The 21354-nt window shown below is 48.8% G+C and overlaps 1 protein-coding gene across 1 annotated transcript in view; it reads right to left on the bottom strand.

Moving 5' to 3' along the window:
- LOC112241552 (vacuolar protein sorting-associated protein 13C-like) overlaps window positions 1–21354 on the bottom strand; it is a 67559-nt gene that overhangs the window by 29349 nt on the left and 16856 nt on the right. The window contains exons 12-13 of the mRNA XM_042313362.1: window positions 5299–5596; window positions 2464–2853 (exon numbers count right to left, since the gene is read on the bottom strand). Of these exons, the coding sequence (XP_042169296.1) occupies window positions 2464–2853; window positions 5299–5596 (688 nt within the window). The remainder of the gene's footprint in view (window positions 1–2463; window positions 2854–5298; window positions 5597–21354) is intronic.

The raw sequence follows: 21354 nt of genomic DNA, 5'->3' as shown, positions 1-21354 counted from the left end.
ACAACGTTACCCCTGCCCAGCTACAACGTTTTCCCCTGCTACAACGTTCCCCCTGGCCCGCTACAACGTTTCCCCCTGCCCAGCGACAATGTTTTCCCCTGCTACAACATTTTCCCCTGCCCTGCTACAACGTTTCCCCTGCTCAGCTACAACGTTTTCCCCTGCCCTGCTACAACGTTTCCCCCCTGCCCAGCTACAACGTTTCCCCCTGCCCAGCTACAACGTTATCCCCTTTTTATCCCCTGCCCAGCTACAACGTTATCCCCCTGCCCTGCTACAACGTTATCCCCCTGCCCAGCTACAACGTTTCCCCCTGCCCAGCTACAACGTTTCCCCCTGCCCCTGCTACAACGTTTTCGGCTAAAAAAAATCCCCCTGCTACAAAGTTTACCCCTGCCCTGCTACAACGTTTTTCCCTGCAGGCGGTCACTGAGTCCAAGGTGCTAAAGGAGCTCTTTAAACTTGACCCCCAAAAAACAGCTGGGTCAGATGGTTTAGACGCTTTCTTCTTTAAGGTTGAATCTGGTTTCCCGCTCAGGTTATGGAGTGTCACTGCAACCTTAAAAGGCTCCTCAATGATGTCACCATCGCCCTTGATTCTAAGCAATATTGTGCTGCTGTTTTTATTGACTTGGCCAAAGCTAATCGCTCCTCTTTCACCCTAGCTGCCAAACTAACCCTGATGCAGATGACCATCCTACCCATGCTAGGTTACGGAGACATAATTTATAGATCGGCAGGTAAGGGTGCTCTCGAGCGGCTAGATGTTCTTTACCATTCGGCCCTCAGATTAGCCACCAATGCATAGGACAGATCAATGCTCTCTATACTCCTCTGTATACTGGTCATCTCTGTAAACCCGCTGACAGATCACTGCTCTCTACTGGTCATCTCTGATCCTGTTGACAGATCACTGCTCTCTATACTCCTCTGTATACTGGTCATCTCTGTAAATCCGTTGCAAGACACACTGGTTGATGCTTATTTATAAAACCCTCTTAGGCCTCACTCCCCCTTTCTGAGATATCTACTGCAGCCCTCATCCTCCATATACAACACCTGTTCTGCCAGTCACATTCTGTTAAAAGGTCCCCAAAGCGCACACATCCCTGGGTCTCTCCTCTTTTCAGTTCGCTGCAGCTAGCGACTGGAACGAGCTGCAACAAACACTCAAACTGGGCAGTTTTATCTCCATCTCTCCATTCAAAGACTCAATCATGGACACTCTTACTGACAGTTGTGGCTGCTTTGTGTGATGTATTGTTGTTTCTACCTTTTAGACCTTTGTGCTGTTGTCTGTGCCCAATAATGTTTGTGCCATGGTTTGTGCTGCTACCATGTTGTGTTGCTACCTTGTGGTTCTGCTACCATGTGGTGTTGCTGCCATGTTGTGTTGCTACCATGTTGTTGTTATGTTGTGTTGCTACCATGTTGTTGTCATGTTGTGTTGCTACCATGTTGTTGTCATGTTGTGTTGCTACCATGTTGTTGTCATGTTGTGTTGCTACCATGTTGTGTTGCTACCATGCTGTGTTGCTACCATGCTGTGTTGCTACCATGCTGTGTTGCTACCATGTTGTGTTGCTACCATGTTCTTGTCATGTTGTGTTGCTACCATGTTGTGTTGCTACCATGTTGTGTTGCTACCATGCTGTGTTGCTACCATGCTGTGCTGCTACCATGTGGTGCTGCTACCATGTTGTGTTGCTACCATGTTGTTGTCATGTTGTGTTGCTACCATGTGCTGCTACCATGTTGTGTTGCTACCATGTTGTTGTTATGTTGTGTTGCTACCATGTTGTGTTGCTACCATGTTGTGTTGCTACCATGTTGTTGTTATGTTGTGTTGCTACCATGCGGTGTTGTCATGTGTTGCTGCCTTGCTATGTTGTCGTCTTAGGTCTCTCTTTATGTAGTGTTGTCTCTGTAGTGTAGTGTTGTCTCTCTTTATGTGTGTGTTGTCTCTGTTTCTGTTTATGTAGTGTTGTCTCTTTTTATGTAGTGTAGTCTCTCTTTATGTATGTAGTGTTGTCTCTCTTTTTATGTAGTGTTGTCTCTCTTTAGTGTTGTCTCTCTTTATGTAGTGTTGTCTTAGGTCTCTCTTTATGTAGTGTTGTGTTGTCTTAGGTCTCTCTTTATGTAGTGTTGTCTCTATGTAGTGTTGTCTCTCTTTATGTAGTGTAGTGTTGTCTCTCTTTATGTAGTGTAGTGTTGTCTCTCTTTATGTGGTGTTGTCTCTCTTTATGTAGTGTTGTCTCTCTGTATGTAGTGTTGTCTCTCTTGTCGTGATGTGTGTTTTGTCCTATATTTAGATTGTATTTATTTATTTTAATCCCAGGCCCCGCCCCCATCCCCGCAGGAGGCCTTTTGGTAGGCCGTCATTGTAAATAAGAATATGTTCATAACTGACTTGCCTAGTTAAATAAAGGTTGAATAAAATAAGACAGTCAGACACTTTCCTACCTTGTTCTTGCTGAAGATGTTCTTTTTCTTGAAGGAGAAGAGGACGACGTCCCTGAAGTCCGACGCGTGTTTGACGGAGACGTCCTCCGCGCGGTACTGCAGAACCCTGGACGTCTTATTGACGATCCAGTACGGGCTGAACACAGCCAGCGTCAGACGTCCATGCAGCCGCGCCACATGCACGCTCAGATCCACGCTCAGCTTCTCGGCCGAGTCGCAGGTGAAGCACACGGGGAAGAACTCCTGCATGTCCTGGGCGATACGGATACGTCCGGACCAGTTCCGACCCTGGTATTTAACCAGGACCATCTCCATGATCTCACCTCCTATACGGGCGTTCAGGACGTCTGCCGTGCTGCCTTCCTGGAGCTCATGGAACTCTGCTGAGCCCTGGAGAGATGGATTAATGGACAGACACATTTTTTTTTTGTAATGAAAATGTATCTGTTAGGAAAGTATCTTTGCATTGTAGAGGTACCTCAACATGGCATAACAACAGGAAATAATGAAATCAAAGTCTAGTGGCTGGCTTCATGTTTAGGTTATCTCAGTGTTACTACATCCAGTAGATAGCTGATGCTGTAAGGCAGGGTACAGGTCTAGGGTTAGATCCTAGCCTAGTGACTGTCTTCATGTTTAGGTTATCTCAGTGTTACTACATCCAGTAGATACAGTGCCTTGCGAAAGTATTCGGCCCCCTTGAACTTTGCGACCTTTTGACACATTTCAGGCTTCAAACATAAAGATATAAAACTGTATTTTTGTGAAGAATCAACAACAAGTGGGACACAATCATGAAGTGGAACGACATTCATTGGATATTTCAAACTTTTTAACAAATCAAAAACTGAAAAATTGGGCGTGCAAAATTATTCAGCCCCCTTAAGTTGATACTTTGTAGCGCCACCTTTTGCTGCGATTACAGCTGTAAGTCGCTTGGGGTATGTCTCTATCAGTTTTGCACATCGAGAGACTGACATTTTTTCCCATTCCTCCTTGCAAAACAGCTCGAGCTCAGTGAGGTTGGATGGAGAGCATTTGTGAACAGCAGTTTTCAGTTCTTTCCACAGATTCTCAATTGGATTCAGGTCTGGACTTTGACTTGGCCATTCTAACACCTGGATATGTTTATTTTTGAACCATTCCATTGTAGATTTTGCTTTATGTTTTGGATCATTGTCTTGTTGGAAGACAAATCTCTGTCCCAGTCTCAGGTCTTTTTCAGACTCCATCAGGTTTACTTCCAGAATGGTCCTGTATTTGGCTCCATCCATCTCCCCATCAATTTTAACCATCTTCCCTGTCCCTGCTGAAGAAAAGCAGGCCCAAACCATGATGCTGCCACCACCATGTTTGACAGTGGGGATGGTGTGTTCAGGGTGATGAGCTGTGTTGCTTTTACGCCAAACATAACGTTTTGCATTGTTGACAAAAAGTTCAATATTGGTTTCATCTGACCAGAGCACCTTCTTCCACATGTTTGGTGTGTCTCCCAGGTGGCTTGTGGCAAACTTTAAACAACACTTTTTATGGATATCTTTAAGAAATGGCTTTCTTCTTGCCACTCTTCCATAAAGGCCAGATTTGTGCAATATACGACTGATTGTTGTACTATGGACAGAGTCTCCCACCTCAGCTGTAGATCTCTGCAGTTCATCCAGAGTGATCATGGGCCTCTTGGCTGCATCTCTGATCAGTCTTCTCCTTGTATGAGCTGAAAGTTTAGAGGGACGGCCAGGTCTTGATAGATTTGCAGTGGTCTGATACTCCTTCCATTTCAATATTATCGCTTGCACAGTGCTCCTTGGGATGTTTAAAGCTTGGGAAATCTTTTTGTATCCAAATCCGGCTTTAAACTTCTTCACAACAGTATCTCGGACCTGCCTGGTGTGTTCCTTGTTCTTCATGATGCTCTCTGCGCTTTTAACGGACCTCTGAGACTATCACAGTGCAGGTGCATTTATACGGAGACTTGATTACACACAGGTGGATTGTATTTATCATCATTAGTCATTTAGGTCAACATTGGATCATTCAGAGATCCTCACTGAACTTCTGGAGAGAGTTTGCTGCACTGAAAGTAAAGGGGCTGAATAATTTTGCACGCCCAATTTTTCAGTTTTTGATTTGTTAAAAAAGTTTGAAATATCCAATAAATGTCGTTCCACTTCATGATTGTGTCGCACTTGTTGTTGATTCTTTACCAAAAATACAGTTTTATATCTTTATGTTTGAAGCCTGAAATGTGGCAAAGGTCGCAAAGTTCAAGGGGGAATACTTTCGCAAGTCACTGTATCTGATGCTGTAAGGCAGGGTACAGGTCTAGGGTTAGATCCTAGCCTAGTGACTGTCTTCATGTTTAGGTTATCTCAGTGTTACTACCTCCAGTAGATATCTGATGCTGTAAGGCAGGGTACAGGTCTAGGGTTAGATCCTAGCCTAGTGACTGTCTTCATGTTTAGGTTATCTCAGTGTTACTACCTCCAGTAGATATCTGATGCTGTAAGGCAGGGTACAGGTCTAGGGTTAGATCAGTGTTACTACCTCCAGTAGATATCTGATGCTGTAAGGCAGGGTACAGGTCTAGGGTTAGATCCTAGCCTAGTGACTGTCTTCATGTTTAGGTTATCTCAGTGTTACTACCTCCAGTAGATATCTGATGCTGTAAGGCAGGGTACAGGTCTAGGGTTAGATCCTAGCCTAGTGACTGTCTTCATGTTTAGGTTATCTAAGTGTTACTACCTCCAGTAGATAGCTGTAAGGCAGGGTACAGGTCTAGGGTTAGATCCTAGCCTAGTGACTGTCTTCATGTTTAGGTTATCTCAGTGTTACTACCTCCAGTAGATATCTGATGCTGTAAGGCAGCAGGTTCCGGAGGGTCACAGCTGGGTGAAGGTGGATGACGTAGGCAGGGTCCCAGTCGTCCTCTCGCTGGGAGGAAATGAAGGACAGGTGATCTGGTGTGGCCAAGGTGGTCACCTGGAGGGGCAGGAAGCTGCTGTCTGCCGACGGACACTGGAGAAGGGACCGCACCTCAGAGCTCAGGTGGACCTGCTCCTTCCAGGCGATACAGGTAGACGACGGGCCGTACTGGCCCTCCAGGTGCCCAGCTGGCTGGAGGAAGAGCTGACACCTATAGAGGGAGAAGAGACGAGGAGGCCACATTTAACCACATATAACTAACAATCTAGTTGAACATAACCCTAGCTGACATCTGTATCAGAGAGAAGAGAGGAAACAAGGTAAGGACAGGGGAGTCTGTACAAAAGTCTTAGAACATTTGTTTAAAGTTCTAGAATATTTGTTTTACCCCTGTAAGTCTAAGCGGTTGGGAATCGCTAAGCTGACATATGGAATTGTTTTAAGATGGTTCAAACTATGGATTTAGAATTTTAGGACCCTTTTTAGATATCTCGTACAACGCTGTGTACTACTCCCTTCACATAACAGCGCAAACTGGCTCTAACCAGAAAACAAAGAGGAGTGGGAGGACCCGATGCACAACTGAGCAAGAGGAGAAGTACATTAGAGTGTCACGTTTGAGAAACAGACGCATCACAGGTCCTCAACTGGCAACTTCATTAAATAGTACCCGCAAAACACCAGTCTCAACATGAAGAGGTGACTCTGGGATGCTGGCTTTCTAGGCAGAGTTCCTCTGTCCAGTGTCAGTGTCCTTTTGCCCAACTTAATCTTTCCTTTTTATTGGCCAGTCTGAGATTTGGCTTTTTCTTTGCATCCCAGAGTCGCCTCTTCCCTGTTGACGTTGAGACTGCTGTTCTGTGAAGGGAGTAGTACACAGCGTTGTACGAGATCTTCAGTTTCTTGGCAATTTCTCTCATGGAATAGCCTTCATTTCTCAGAAGAAGAATAGACTGGCGAGTTTCAGAAGAAAGGTCTTTGCTTCTGGCCATTTTGAGCCTGTAATCAAACCCACAAATGCTGATGCTCCAGATAATTTCAACTAATTTGTAGCACAAACGGTTCTGACGCTACAAACAAAGAAGTTGTCACATCGACGGTCCCGACTTCAGACGAGTCCCCCGACACTTGTAAGTCATAGAGCAACACGGAGAACACCGTTGTGTTCGTGAGAGTCTATCCTTTCCATAAAATATGGTTATAGTTTGTATGTCAAACCGTTCGGATGCTAAGTAAGTTGGTTAATTTTTGGGATTTCTAATGGTCTGACAAAACACCTCTCTACCTCTGCCACATTTCAACGCAGATTCAACGCGACACTAGTTAATGCAGTTGATTGATACTGAAACGCGACACTAGTGAATGCGGTGGATTGATACTGAAACGCGACACTAGTGAATGCAGTGGATTGATACTGAAACGCGACACTAGTGAATGAGGTGGATTGATACTGAAACGCGACACTAGTGAATGCAGTGGATTGATACTGAAACGCGACACTAGTGAATGCAGTGGATTGATACGGAAACGCGACACTAGTGAATGCAGTGGATTGATACGGAAACGCGACACTAGTGAATGCAGTGGATTGATACGGAAACGCGACACTAGTGAATGCAGTGGATTGATACGGAAACGCGACACTAGTGAATGCAGTGGATTGATACGGAAACGCGACACTAGTGAATGCAGTGGATTGATACGGAAACGCGACACTAGTGAATGCAGTGGATTGATACGGAAACGCGACACTAGTGAATGCAGTGGATTGATACTGAAACGCGACACTAGTGAATGCAGTGGATTGATACGGAAACGCGACACTAGTGAATGCAGTGGATTGATACTGAAACTGATTGATACACATCCAATGTAATAAAAACATCTAAGTTAAACTGTCGGATTTTGAACGCAAATCTTTTGTTATGCAACTTATATTGACGCACCGGTGGGTCTAGGGGGTTAATACTTGTTGAAAGCACTAGAACACTTGTTGAAAGCACTAGAACACGTGTTTGAAAGCACTAGAACACTTGTTTGAAAGCACTAGAACACTTGTTTGAAAGCACTAGAACACTTGTTTGAAAGCACTAGAACACTTGTTTGAAAGCACTAGAACACTTGTTTGAAAGCACTAGAACACTTGTTTGAAAGCACTAGAACACTTGTTTGAAAGCACTAGAATACTTGTTTGAAAGCACTAGAATACTTGTTTGAAAGCACTAGAATACTTGTTTGAAAGCACTAGAATACTTGTTGAAAGCACTAGAATATGAGCTACCTAGCTCATCACACATCAACTTCTTAATTTCCTGTTTATGATTAGCATCTCATAAATAGTATCCTTTGTCTGTACGCTGCGATCACCGGCCTTTCAGAAGCTATGTTGAAATAGAGCTGTCCATTCATACAATAATTAACCAATATAATTATGTAAAATTGTCCTTCGAGTACATTTGCGATGTGCGGCTCACACGTGCAAACACTCCGGTAAAAGTGTATCTCGCTTCCTACGATGATAAGTAGCAAATATAATTATGGCAATTCACGGAGAAGTTACGAGAACACTCGTTGGAGGACACAAGTACGAGTGCCTGGTGTCATAAACGTGTGCTGTCTGAGGAGGACAGCAACAACTACACAGTTCCTCCTACTGTTCAGGAGAAGTGGTCTTACCAGGTGAAACTGAATCTAAATGAATTAACCTTATTTTACCTGATAGGTTGACTGAGAAAAACATTAACAGAAACAGGAAGTGGGTTAAATGTTGTGTAACGTGAACAAAAATATCCCCTGGTAAGTACACGCTGTGTTACACCCTGTGTAAGGTCCCTCTCTAAGGTCCCTCTCTAAGGTCCCTCTCTAAGGTCCCTCTCTAAGGTCCCTCTCTAAGGTCTCTGTGTAAGGTCCCTAAGGTCCCTCTCTAAGGTCCCTCTCTAAGGTCCCTGTCCCTAAGGTCCCTCTCTAAGGTCTCTGTGTAAGGTCCCTCTCTAAGGTCCCTCTCTAAGGTCCCTAAGGTCCCTCTCTAAGGTCCCTCTGTCCCTCTCTAAGGTCCCTCTCTAAGGTCCCTCTCTAAGGTCTCTGTGTAAGGTCCCTCTCTAAGGTCCCTCTCTAAGGTCTCTGTAAGGTCTCTAAGTCCCTCTCTAAGGTCTCTGTGTAAGGTCCTCCCTCTCTAAGGTCTCTGTGTAAGGTCCCTCCCTCTCTAAGGTCCCTCTCTAAGGTCTCTGGTCTCTGTAAGGTCCCTCTCTAAGGTCCCTCTGTAAGGTCCCTCTCTAAGGTCCCTCTCTAAGGTCTCTGTGTAAGGTCCCTCTCTAAGGTCCTCTCTAAGGTCCCTCTCTAAGGTCTCTGTGTAAGGTCCCTCTCTAAGGTCCCTCTCTAAGGTCTCTGTGTAAGGTCCTCTAAGGTCCCTCTCTAAGGTCTCTCTCTAAGGTCTCTGTGTAGGTCCCTCTCTAAGGTCTCTCTGTAAGGTCCCTCTCTAAGGTCCTGTGTAAGGTCTCTCTAAGGTCTCTGTGTAAGGTCCCTCTCTAAGGTCCCTCTCTAAGGTCCCTCTCTAAGGTCCCTCTCTAAGGTCCCTCTCTAAGGTCTCTGTGTAAGGTCCTCTCTAAGGTCCCTCTCTAAGGTCCCTCTCTAAGGTCCCTCTAAGGTCCCTCTCTAAGGTCCCTCTCTAAGGTCCCTCTCTAAGGTCCCTCTCTAAGGTCCCTCTCTAAGGTCCCTGTGTAAGGTCCCTCTCTAAGGTCCCTCTCTAAGGTCCCTCTCTAAGGTCCTCTGTAAGGTCCCTCTAAGGTCCCTCTCTAAGGTCCCTCTCTAAGGTCCTGTCTAAGGTCCTCTCTAAGGTCCCTCTCTAAGGTCCCTCTCTAAGGTCCCTGTCTAAGGTCCCTCTCTAAGGTCCCTCTCTAAGGTCTCTGTGTAAGGTCCCTCTCTAAGGTCCCTCTCTAAGGTCTCTCTCCCTAAGGTCCCTCTCTAAGGTCTCTGTGTAAGGTCTCTCTAAGGTCTCTGTGTAAGGTCCCTCTCTAGGTCCCTCTCTAAGGTCTCTGTGTAAGGTCCCTCTCTAAGGTCCCTCTCTAAGGTCCCTCTAAGGTCTCTGTGTCCCTCTCTAAGGTCTCTGTGTAAGGTCCCTCTCTAAGGTCTCTGTGTAAGGTCCCTCTCTAAGGTCCTCTCTAAGGTCCCTCTCTAAGGTCCCTCTCTAAGGTCCCTCTCTAAAGGTCTCTGTGTAAGGTCCCTCTCTAAGGTCCTGTCTAGGTCCCTCTCTAAGGTCTCTGTGTAAGGTCCCTGGGTCTCTCTCTAGGTCCCTCTCTAAGGTCTCTGTGTCCCTCTCTAAGGTCCTCTCTAAGGTCCCTCTCTAAGGTCTCTGTGTCCTCTCTAAGGTCTCTCTAAGGTCCCTCTCTAAGGTCTCTGTGTAAGGTCCCTCTCTAAGGTCCCTCTCTAAGGTCTCTGTCTAAGGTCTCTGTAAGGTCCCTCTCTAAGGTCCCTCTCTAAGGTCTCTGTGTAAGTAAGGTCCCTCTCTAAGGTCCCTCTCTAAGGTCTCTGTGTAAGGTCCTAAAGGTCTCTGTGTAAGGTCCCTCTCTAAGGTCCCTCTCTCTCTAAGGTCCCTCTCTAAGGTCCCTCTCTAAGGTCCCTCTCTAAGGTCTCTGTGTAAGGTCCCTCTCTCTCTAAGGTCCCTGTGTCTGTGTAAGGTCCCTCTCTAGGTCCCTCTCTAAGGTCCCTCTCTAAGGTCTCTGTGTAGGTCCCTCTCTAAGGTCCTCTCTAGGTCCTCTCTAAGGTCCCTCTCTGTGTAAGGTCCTCTCTAAGGTCCCTCTCTAAGGTCTCTGTGTAAGGTCCCTCTAAGGTCTCTGTAAGGTCCCTCTCTAAGGTCCCTCTCTAGGGTCCCTCTCTAAGGTCCCTCCCTGTCTAAGGTCCCTCTCTAAGGTCTCTGTCTAAGGTCCCTCTCTAAGGTCTCTGTGTAAGGTCCCTCTCTAAGGTCCCTCTCTCCCTCTCTAAGGTCTCTGTGTAAGGTCCCTCTCTAAGGTCCCTCTCTAAGGTCCTCTCTAAGGTCCCTCTCTAAGGTCCCTCTCTAAGGTCTCTGTGTAAGGTCCCTCTCTAAGGTCCCTCTCTAAGGTCTCTGTGTAAGGTCCCTCTCTAAGGTCTCTGTGTAAGGTCCCTCTCTAAGGTCCCTCTCTAAGGTCTCTGTGTAGGTCCCTCTCTAAGGTCCTCTCTAAGGTCCCTCTCTAAGGTCCCTCTCTAAGGTCCCTCTCTAAGGTCTCTGTGTAAGGTCCCTCTCTAAGGTCCCTCTGTAAGGTCCCTGTCTAAGGTCCCTCTCTAAGGTCTCTGTGTAAGGTCCCTCTCCCTCTCTAGGTCCCTCTCTAAGGTCTCTGTGTAAGGTCCCTCTCTAAGGTCCCTCTCTAAGGTCCCTCTCTAAGGTCCCTCTCTAAGGTCTCTGTGTAAGGTCCCTCTCTAAGGTCCCTCTCTAAGGTCCTCTCTAAGGTCCCTCTCTAAGGTCCCTCTCCCTAAGGTCCCTCTCTAAGGTCCCTCTCTAAGGTCCCTCTCTAAGGTCCCTCTCTAAGGTCCTCTCTAAGGTCCCTCTCTAAGGTCTCTGTGTAAGGTCCCTCTCTAAGGTCTCTGTGTAAGGTCCCTCTCTAAGGTCCCTCTCTAAGGTCTCTGTGTAGGTCCCTCTCTAAGGTCCCTCTCTAAGGTCTCTGTGTAAGGTCCCTCTCTAAGGTCTCTGTGTAAGGTCCCTCTCTAAGGTCCCTCTCTAAGGTCCTCTCTAAGGTCCCTCTCTAAGGTCCCTCTCTAAGGTCTCTGTGTAAGGTCCCTCTCTAAGGTCCTGTGTAAGGTCCTCTCTAAGGTCCCTCTCTAAGGTCCCTCTCTCTAGGTCCCTCTCTAAGGTCTCTGTGTAAGGTCCCTCTCTCTGTGTAAGGTCCCTCTCTAAGGTCCCTCTCTAAGGTCCCTCTCTAAGGTCCCTCTCTAAGGTCTCTGTGTAAGGTCCCTCTCTCTGGGTCCCTCTCTAAGGTCCCTCTCTAAGGTCCCTCTCTAAGGTCTCTGTGTAAGGTCCCTCTCTAGGTCCCTCTCTAAGGTCTCTGTGTAAGGTCCCTCTCTAAGGTCCCTCTCTAAGGTCCCTCTCTAAGGTCTCTGTGTAAGGTCCCTGTCTAAGGTCCCTCTCTAAGGTCCTCTCTAAGGTCTCTGTGTAAGGTCCCTCTCTAAGGTCCCTCTCTAAGGTCTCTGTGTAAGGTCCCTCTCTAAGGTCCCTCTCTAAGGTCCTCTCTAAGGTCCCTCTCTAAGGTCTCTGTGTAGGTCCCTCTCTAAGGTCCCTCTCTAAGGTCCTCTCTAAGGTCTCTGTGTAAGGTCCCTCTCTAAGGTCTCTGTGTAAGGTCCTCTCTAAGGTCCCTCTCTAAGGTCTCTGTGTAAGGTCCCTAAGGTCCCTCTCTAAGGTCCCTCTCTAAGGTCTCTGTGTAAGGTCCCTCTCTAAGGTCCCTCTCTAAGGTCCCTCTTAAGGTCCCTGTCTAAGGTCCTCTAAGGTCTCTGTGTAAGGTCCCTCTCTAAGGTCCCTCTCTAAGGTCCCTCTCTAAGGTCCTCTCTAAGGTCTCTGTGTAAGGTCCCTCTCTAAGGTCTCTCTGTAAGGTCCCTCTCTAAGGTCCCTCTCTAAGGTCCCTCTCTAAGGTCTCTGTGTAAGGTCCCTCTCTAAGGTCCCTCTCTAAGGTCTCTGTAAGGTCCCTAAGGTCCCTCTCTAAGGTCTCTGTGTAAGGTCCCTCTCTAAGGTCTCTGTGTAAGGTCCCTAAGGTCCCTCTCTAAGGTCCCTCTCTAAGGTCTCTGTGTAAGGTCCCTCTCTAAGGTCCCTCTCTAAGGTCTCTGTGTAAGGTCCCTCTCTAAGGTCTCTGTGTAAGGTCTCTAAGGTCCCTCTCTAAGGTCTCTGTGTAAGGTCTCTAAGGTCCCTCTCTAAGGTCTCTGTGTAAGGTCTCTAAGGTCCCTCTCTAAGGTCTCTGTGTAAGGTCCCTCTCTAAGGTCCCTCTCTAAGGTCTCTGTGTAAGGTCCCTAGGTCCCTCTCTAAGGTCCCTCTCTAAGGTCTCTGTGTAAGGTCCCTCTCTAAGGTCCCTCTCTAAGGTCCTGTTTAAGGTCCCTGTCTAAGGTCCCTCTCTAAGGTCTCTGTGTAAGGTCCCTCTCTAAGGTCTCTGTGTAAGGTCCCTCTCTAAGGTCCCTCTCCCTCTCTAAGGTCTCTGTGTAAGGTCCCTCTCTAAGGTCCCTCTCTAAGGTCCTCTCTAAGGTCCCTCTCTAAGGTCCTCTCTCTCTGTAAGGTCCCTCTCTAAGGTCTCTGTGTAAGGTCCCTCTCTAAGGTCCCTCTCTAAGGTCTCTGTGTAAGGTCCCTCTCTAAGGTCCCTCTCTAAGGTCCCTCTCTAAGGTCCCTCTCTAAGGTCCCTCTCTAAGGTCTCTGTGTAGGTCCCTCTCTAAGGTCCCTCTCTAAGGTCTCTGTGTAAGGTTCCTCTCTAAGGTCTCTGTGTAAGGTCCCTCTCTAAGGTCCTCTCTAAGGTCTCTGTGTAAGGTCCTCTCTAAGGTCCTCTCTAAGGTCCCTCTCTAAGGTCCCTCTCTAAGGTCTCTGTGTAAGGTACCTCTCTAAGGTCTCTGTGGTCCCTCTCTAAGGTCCCTCTCTAAGGTCCCTCTCTAAGGTCCCTCTCTAAGGTCCCTCTCTAAGGTCCCTCTCTAAGGTCCCTCTCTAAGGTCCCTCTCTAAGGTCTCTGTGTAAGGTCCCTCTCTAAGGTCCTCTCTAAGGTCCCTCTCTAAGGTCTCTGTGGGTCCCTCTCTAAGGTCCCTCTCTAAGGTCTCTGTGTAAGGTCCCTCTCTCCCTCTCTAAGGTCCCTCTCTAAGGTCCCTCTCTAAGGTCCCTCTCTAAGGTCTCTGTGTAAGGTCCCTCTCTAAGGTCCCTCTCTAAGGTCTCTGTGTAAGGTCTCTAGGTCCTCTCTAAGGTCTCTGTGTTAGGTCTCTAAGGTCCCTCTCTAAGGTCTCTGTGTAAGGTCTCTAAGGTCCCTCTCTAAGGTCTCTGTGTAAGGTCCCTCTCTAAGGTCCCTCTCTAAGGTCTCTGTGTAAGGTCCTAAGGTCCCTCTAAGGTCCTTCTCTAAGGTCTCTGTGTAAGGTCCTCTCTAAGGTCCCTGTCTAAGGTCCCTGTCTAAGGTCCCTCTCTAAGGTCTCTGTGTAGGTCCCTCTCTCTGTGTAGGTCCCTCTCTAAGGTCCCTCTCTAAGGTCCCTCTCTAAGGTCCCTCTCTAAGGTCCCTCTCTAAGGTCCTCTCTAGGTCCCTCTCTAAGGTCTCTGTGTAGGTCCCTCTCTAAGGTCCCTCTCTAAGGTCCCTCTCTAAGGTCCTCTCTAAGGTCCCTCTCTAAGGTCCCTCTCTAAGGTCTCTGTGTAAGGTCCCTCTCTAAGGTCCCTCTCTAAGGTCCCTCTCTAAGGTCCCTCTCTAAGGTCCCTCTCTAAGGTCTCTGTGTAAGGTCCCTCTCTAAGGTCCCTCTCTGGGTCCCTCTCTAAGGTCCCTCTCTAAGGTCTCTGTGTAAGTCCCTCTCTAAGGTCCCTCTCTAAGGTCTCTGTGTAAGGTCCCTCTCTAAGGTCCCTCTCTAAGGTCCCTCTCTAAGGTCTCTGTGTAAGGTCCCTCTCTAAGGTCCCTCTCTAAGGTCACTCTCTAAGGTCTCTGTAAGGTCCCTCTCTAAGGTCCCTCTCTAAGGTCTCTGTGTCCTCTCTGGTCCCTCTCTAAGGTCCCTCTCTAAGGTCTCTGTGTAAGGTCCCTCTCTAAGGTCCCTCTCTAAGGTCACTCTCTAAGGTCCCTCTCTAAGGTCTCTGTGTAGGTCCCTCTCTAAGGTCTCTGTGTAAGGTCTCTAAGGTCCCTCTCTAAGGTCTCTGTGTAAGGTCCCTCTAAGGTCCCTCTCTTAGGTCTCTGTGTAAGGTCCTAAGGTCCCTCTCTAAGGTCCCTCTCTAAGGTCTCTGTGTAGGTCCTCTCTAAGGTCCCTCTCTAAGGTCCCTGTTTAAGGTCCCTGTCTAAGGTCCCTCTCTAAGGTCTCTGTGTAAGGTCCCTCTCTAAGGTCTCTGTGTAAGGTCCCTCTCTAGGTCCCTCTCTAAGGTCCCTCTCTAAGGTCTCTGTGTAAGGTCCTCTCTAAGGTCCCTCTCTAAGGTCCTCTCTAAGGTCCCTGTCTAGGTCCCTCTCTAAGGTCTCTGTGTAAGGTCCCTCTCTAGGTCCTCTCTAAGGTCTCTGTGTAAGGTCCTAAGGTCCCTCTCTAAGGTCTCTGTGTAAGGTCCCTCTCTAAGGTCTCTGTGTAGGTCCCTAAGGTCCCTCTCTAAGGTCCCTCTCTAAGGTCTCTGTGTAAGGTCCTCTCTAAGGTCCCTCTCTAAGGTCTCTGTGTAAGGTCCCTCTCTAAGGTCTCTGTGTAAGGTCTCTAAGGTCCCTCTCTAAGGTCTCTGTGTAAGGTCTCTAAGGTCCCTCTCTAAGGTCTCTGTGTAAGGTCTCTGGTCCCTCTCTAAGGTCCTGTGTAAGGTCCCTCTCTAAGGTCCCTCTCTTAGGTCTCTGTGTAAGGTCCCTCCCCTCTCTAAGGTCCCTCTCTAAGGTCTCTGTGTAAGGTCCTCTCTAAGGTCCTCTCTAAGGTCCCTGTTTCTCCTGTCTAAGGTCCCTCTCTAAGGTCTCTGTGTAAGGTCCCTCTCTAAGGTCTCTGTGTAGGTCCCTCTCTAAGGTCCCTCTCTAAGGTCCCTCTCTAAGGTCTCTGTGTAGGTCCCTCTCTAAGGTCCCTCTCTAGGTCCCTCTGTGTCCCTCTCTAAGGTCCCTCTCTCAGGTCTCTGTGTAAGGTCCCTCTCTAAGGTCTCTGTGTAAGGTCCCTCTCTAAGGTCTCTGTGTAAGGTCTCTCTAAGGTCCCTCTCTAAGGTCTCTGTGTAGGTCCTCTCTAAGGTCCCTCTCTAAGGTCCCTCTCTAAGGTCCCTCTCTAAGGTCTCTGTGTAAGGTCCCTCTCTAAGGTCCCTCTCTAAGGTCTCTGTGTAAGGTTCCTCTCTAAGGTCTCTGTGTAAGGTCCCTCTCTAAGGTCCCTCTCTCTGTGTAAGGTCCCTCTCTCCCTCTCTAAGGTCCCTCTCTAAGGTCCCTCTCTAAGGTCCCTCTCTAAGGTCTCTGTGTAAGGTACCTCTCTAAGGTACTCTCTAAGGTCCCTCTCTAAGGTCCCTCTCTAAGGTCCCTCTCTAAGGTCCCTCTCTAAGGTCCCTCTCTAAGGTCCTCTCTAAGGTCCCTCTCTAGGTCCCTCTCTAAGGTCCTGTGTAAGGTCTCTCTGTAAGGTCCCTCTCTAAGGTCCTCTCTAAGGTCCTCTCTAAGGTCTCTCTAAGGTCCCTCTCTAAGGTCTCTGTGTAAGGTCCCTCTCTAAGGTCCCTCTCTAAGGTCTCTGTGTAAGGTCCCTCTCTAAGGTCCCTCTCTAAGGTCCCTCTCTAAGGTCCCTCTCTGGTCTCTGTGTAAGGTCCCTCTCTAAGGTCCCTCTCTAAGGTCTCTGTGTAAGGTCTCTAAGGTCCCTCTCTAAGGTCTCTGTGTAAGGTCTCTAAGGTCCCTCTCTAAGGTCTCTGTGTAAGGTCTCTAAGGTCCCTCTCTAAGGTCTCTGTGTAAGGTCCCTCTCTAAGGTCCCTCTCTAAGGTCTCTGTGTAAGGTCCCTAAGGTCCCTCTCTAAGGTCCCTCTAAGGTCTCTGTGTAAGGTCCCTCTCTAAGGTCTCTGTGTAAGGTCCCTCTCTAAGGTCTCTGTGTAAGGTCCCTCTCTAAGGTCCCTCTCTAAGGTCCCTCTCTAAGGTCCCTCTCTAAGGTCCCTCTCTCAGGTCTCTGTGTAAGGTCCCTCTCTAAGGTCTCTGTGTAAGGTCCTCTCTAAGGTCTCTGTGTAAGGTCCCTCTCTAAGGTCTCTGTGTAAGGTCCCTCTCTAAGGTCCTCTCTAAGGTCCCTCTCTAAGGTCCCTCTCTAAGGTCTCTGTGTAAGGTCCCTCTCTAAGGTCCCTCTCTAAGGTCCCTCTCTAAGGTCCTCTCTAAGGTCTCTGTGAAGGTCCCTCTCTAAGGTCCCTCTCTAAGGTCCCTCTCTAAGGTCTCTGTGTAGGTCCCTCTCTAAGGTCTCTGTGTAGGTCCCTCTCTAAGGTCCTGTGTAAGGTCCCTCTCTAAGGTACCTCTCTAAGGTCTCTGTGTAAGGTCCCTCTCTAAGGTCCCTCTCTAAGGTCTCTGTGTAAGGTCCCTCTCTAAGGTCTCTGTGTAAGGTCCTCTCTAAGGTCCCTCTCTAAGGTCCCTCTCTAAGGTCTCTGTGTAAGGTCCTCTCTAAGGTCCCTCTCTAAGGTCCCTCTCTAAGGTCCCTCTCTAAGGTCTCTGTGTAGGTCCCTCTCTAAGGTCTCTGTGTAAGGTCTCTAGGTCCTCTCTAAGGTCTCTGTGTAAGGTCTCTAAGGTCCCTCTCTAAGGTCTCTGTGTAAGGTCTCTAAGGTCCCTCTCTAAGGTCTCTGTGTAAGGTCCCTCTCTAGGTCCCTCTCTTAGGTCTCTGTGTAAGGTCCTAAGGTCCCTCTCTAGGTCCTCTCTAAGGTCTCTGTGTAAGGTCCCTCTCTAAGGTCCCTCTCTGGTCCCTCTCTGGTCCCTCTCTAAGGTCCCTCTCTAAGGTCCCTCTCTCAGGTCCCTCTCTCAGGTCTCTGTGTAAGGTCCCTCTCTAAGGTCTCTGTGTAAGGTCCCTCTCTAAGGTCTCTGTGTAAGGTCCCTCTCTAAGGTCCTCTCTAAGGTCTCTGTGTAAGGTCCTCTCTAAGGTCCTCTCTAAGGTCCCTCTCTAAGGTCCCTCTCTAAGGTCCCTCTCTAAGGTCTCTGTGTAAGGTCCCTCTCTAAGGTCTCTGTGTAAGGTCCCTCTCTAAGGTCCTCTCTAGGTCCCTCTAAGGTCCTCTCTAAGGTCCCTCTCTAAGGTCCCTCTCTAAGGTCTCTGTGTAGGTCCCTCTCTAAGGTCCTCTCTAAGGTCCCTCTCTAAGGTCCCTCTCTAAGGTCCCTCTCTAAGGTCTCTGTGTAAGGTCCCTCTCTAAGGTCCCTCTCTAAGGTCCCTCTCTGGGTCCCTCTCTAAGGTCTCTGTGTAAGGTCCCTCTCTAAGGTCCCTCTCTAAGGTCTCTGTGTAGGTCCCTCTCTAGGTCCCTCTCTAAGGTCCCTCTCTAAGGTCTCTGTGTAAGGTCCCTCTCTAAGGTCCCTCTCTAAGGTCACTCTCTAAGGTCTCTGTGTAAGGTCCTCTCTAAGGTCCCTCTCTAAGGTCTCTGTGTAAGGTCCTCTCTAAGGTCCCTCTCTAAGGTCCCTCTCTAAGGTCTCTGTGTAAGGTCCTCTCTAAGGTCCTCTCTAAGGTCACTCTCTAAGGTCTCTGTGTAAGGTCCCTCTCTAAGGTCTCTGTGTAAGGTCTCTAGGTCCCTCTCTAAGGTCTCTGTGTAAGGTCCCTCTCTAAGGTCCCTCTCTTAGGTCTCTGTGTAAGGTCCCTAAGGTCCCTCTCTAAGGTCCCTCTCTAAGGTCTCTGTGTAAGGTCCCTCTCTAAGGTCCCTCTCTAAGGTCCCTGTTTAAGGTCCCTGTCTAAGGTCCCTCTCTAAGGTCTCTGTGTAAGGTCCCTCTCTAAGGTCTCTGTGTAAGGTCCTCTCTAAGGTCCCTCTCTAAGGTCCCTCTCTAAGGTCTCTGTGTAAGGTCCCTCTCTAAGGTCCTCTCTAAGGTCCCTCTCTAAGGTCCCTGTCTAAGGTCCCTCTCTAAGGTCTCTGTGTAAGGTCCCTCTCTGGGTCCCTCTCTAAGGTCTCTGTGTAAGGTCCCTAAGGTCCCTCTCTAAGGTCTCTGTGTAAGGTCCCTCTCTAAGGTCTCTGTGTAGGTCCCTAAGGTCCCTCTCTAAGGTCCCTCTCTAAGGTCTCTGTGTAGGTCCCTCTCTAAGGTCCCTCTCTAAGGTCTCTGTGTAAGGTCCCTCTCTAAGGTCTCTGTGTAAGGTCTCTAAGGTCCCTCTCTAAGGTCTCTGTGTAAGGTCTCTAAGGTCCCTCTCTAAGGTCTCTGTGTAAGGTCTCTAAGGTCCCTCTCTAAGGTCTCTGTGTAAGGTCCCTCTCTAAGGTCCTCTCTTAGGTCTCTGTGTAAGGTCCCTAAGGTCCCTCTCTAAGGTCCCTCTCTAAGGTCTCTGTGTAAGGTCCCTCTCTAAGGTCCCTCTCTAAGGTCCCTGTTTAAGGTCCCTGTCTAAGGTCCCTCTCTAAGGTCTCTGTGTAAGGTCCCTCTCTAAGGTCTCTGTGTAAGGTCCCTCTCTAAGGTCCCTCTCTGAGGTCCCTCTCTAAGGTCTCTGTGTAGGTCCCTCTCTGGGTCCTCTCTAAGGTCCCTCTCTAAGGTCCCTCTCTAAGGTCCCTCTCTAAGGTCCCTCTCTAAGGTCCCTCTCAGGTCTCTGTGTAAGGTCCCTCTCTAAGGTCTCTGTGTAAGGTCCCTTTCTAAGGTCTCTGTGTAAGGTCCCTCTCTAAGGTCCTCTCTAAGGTCTCTGTGTAAGGTCCTCTCTAAGGTCCCTCTCTAAGGTCCTCTCTAAGGTCCCTCTCTAAGGTCCCTCTCTAAGGTCTCTGTGTAAGGTCCCTCTCTAAGGTCCCTCTCTAAGGTCTCTGTGTAAGGTTCCTCTCTAAGGTCTCTGTGTAAGGTCCCTCTCTAAGGTCCTCTCTAAGGTCTCTGTGTAGGTCCCTCTCTAGGTCCCTCTCTAAGGTCCCTCTCTAAGGTCCCTCTCTAAGGTCTCTGTGTAAGGTCCCTCTCTAAGGTCCCTCTCTAAGGTCCCTCTCTAAGGTCCTCTCTAAGGTCTCTGTGTAAGGTCCCTCTCTAAGGTCCCTCTCTAAGGTCCCTCTCTAAGGTCTCTGTGAAAGGTCCCTCTCTAAGGTCCCTCTCTAAGGTCCCTCTCTAAGGTCTCTGTGTAAGGTCCCTCTCTAAGGTCTCTGTGTAAGGTCCCTCTCTAAGGTCCCTGTGTAAGGTCCCTCTCTAAGGTACCTCTCTAAGGTCTCTGTGTAAGGTCCTCTCTAAGGTCCCTCTCTAAGGTCTCTGTGTAAGGTCCCTCTCTAAGGTCTCTGTGTAAGGTCCTCTCTAAGGTCCCTCTCTAAGGTCCCTCTCTAAGGTCTCTGTGTAAGGTCCCTCTCTAAGGTCCTCTCTAAGGTCCCTCTCTAAGGTCCCTCTCTAAGGTCCTCTCTAAGGTCCCTCTCTAAGGTCTCTGTGTAAGGTCCCTCTCTAAGGTCTCTGTGTAAGGTCTCTAAGGTCCCTCTCTAAGGTCTCTGTGTAAGGTCTCTAAGGTCCCTCTCTAAGGTCTCTGTGTAAGGTCTCTAAGGTCCTCTCTAAGGTCTCTGTGTAGGTCCCTCTCTAAGGTCCCTCTCTTTAGGTCTCTGTGTAAGGTCCCTAAGGTCCCTCTCTAAGGTCCCTCTCTAAGGTCTCTGTGTAGGTCCCTCTCTAAGGTCCCTCTCTAAGGTCCTGTTTAGGTCCCTGTCTAAGGTCCCTCTCTAAGGTCTCTGTGTAAGGTCCCTCTCTAAGGTCTCTGTGTAAGGTCCCTCTCTAAGGTCCCTCTCTAAGGTCCCTCTCTAAGGTCTCTGTGTAAGGTCCCTCTCTAAGGTCCCTCTCTAAGGTCCCTCTCTAGGTCCCTCTCTAAGGTCCCTCTCTAAGGTCCCTCTCTCAGGTCCCTCTCTCAGGTCTCTGTGTAAGGTCCCTCTCTAAGGTCTCTGTGTAGGTCCCTCTCTAAGGTCTCTGTGTAAGGTCCCTCTCTAAGGTCCCTCTCTAAGGTCTCTGTGTAAGGTCCTCTCTAAGGTCCCTCTCTAAGGTCCCTCTCTAAGGTCCCTCTCTAAGGTCCCTCTCTAAGGTCTCTGTGTAAGGTCCCTCTCTAAGGTCCCTCTCTAAGGTCTCTGTGTAAGGTTCCTCTCTAAGGTCTCTGTGTAAGGTCCCTCTCTAAGGTCCCTCTCTAAGGTCTCTGTGTAAGGTCCTCTCTAAGGTCCTCTCTAAGGTCCCTCTCTAAGGTCCCTCTCTAAGGTCCCTCTCTAAGGTCTCTGTGTAGGTCCTCTCTAAGGTACCTCTCTAAGGTCCCTCTCTAAGGTCCCTCTCTAAGGTCCCTCTCTAAGGTCCTCTCTAGGTCCCTCTCTAAGGTCCTCTCTAAGGTCCTCTCTAAGGTCCCTCTCTAAGGTCCCTCTCTAAGGTCTCTGTGTAAGGTCCCTCTCTAAGGTCCCTCTCTAAGGTCCTCTCTAAGGTCCCTCTCTAAGGTCTCTGTGTAAGGTCCCTCTCTAAGGTCCCTCTCTAAGGTCTCTGTGTAGGTCCCTCTCTAAGGTCTCTGTGTCCCTCTCTAAGGTCCCTCTCTAAGGTCCTCTCTAGGTCCCTCTCTAAGGTCCCTCTCTAAGGTCCCTCTCTAAGGTCTCTGTGTAAGGTCCCTCTCTAAGGTCCTCTCTAAGGTCCCTCTCTAAGGTCCCTCTCTAAGGTCCCTCTCTAAGGTCCCTCTCTAAGGTCCCTCTCTAAGGTCTCTGTGTAAGGTCCCTCTCTAAGGTCCTCTCTAAGGTCCCTCTCTAAGGTCCCTCTCTAAGGTCCCTCTCTAAGGTCTCTGTGTAAGGTCCCTCTCTAAGGTCCTCTCTAAGGTCCCTCTCTAAGGTCCCTCTCTAAGGTCTCTGTGTAAGGTCCTCTCTAAGGTCCCTCTCTAAGGTCTCTGTGTAAGGTCCTCTCTAAGGTCCCTCTCTAAGGTCCCTCTCTAAGGTCTCTGTGTAAGGTCCCTCTCTAAGGTCCCTCTCTAAGGTCACTCTCTAAGGTCTCTGTGTAAGGTCCCTCTCTAAGGTCCCTCTCTAAGGTCTCTGTGTAAGGTCCTCTCTAAGGTCCCTCTCTAAGGTCCCTCTCTAAGGTCTCTGTGTAAGGTCCCTCTCTAAGGTCCCTCTCTAAGGTCACTCTCTAAGGTCCCTCTCTAAGGTCACTCTCTAAGGTCTCTGTGTAAGGTCCCTCTCTAAGGTCCCTCTCTAAGGTCTCTGTGTAAGGTCCCTCTCTAAGGTCCCTCTCTAAGGTCCCTCTCT

Source organism: Oncorhynchus tshawytscha, unplaced genomic scaffold, assembly GCF_018296145.1.
Source record: "Oncorhynchus tshawytscha isolate Ot180627B unplaced genomic scaffold, Otsh_v2.0 Un_contig_4321_pilon_pilon, whole genome shotgun sequence".
Taxonomy (NCBI): Eukaryota; Metazoa; Chordata; class Actinopteri; order Salmoniformes; family Salmonidae; genus Oncorhynchus; species Oncorhynchus tshawytscha.
This window is presented reverse-complemented; position numbering and strand designations above follow the sequence as displayed.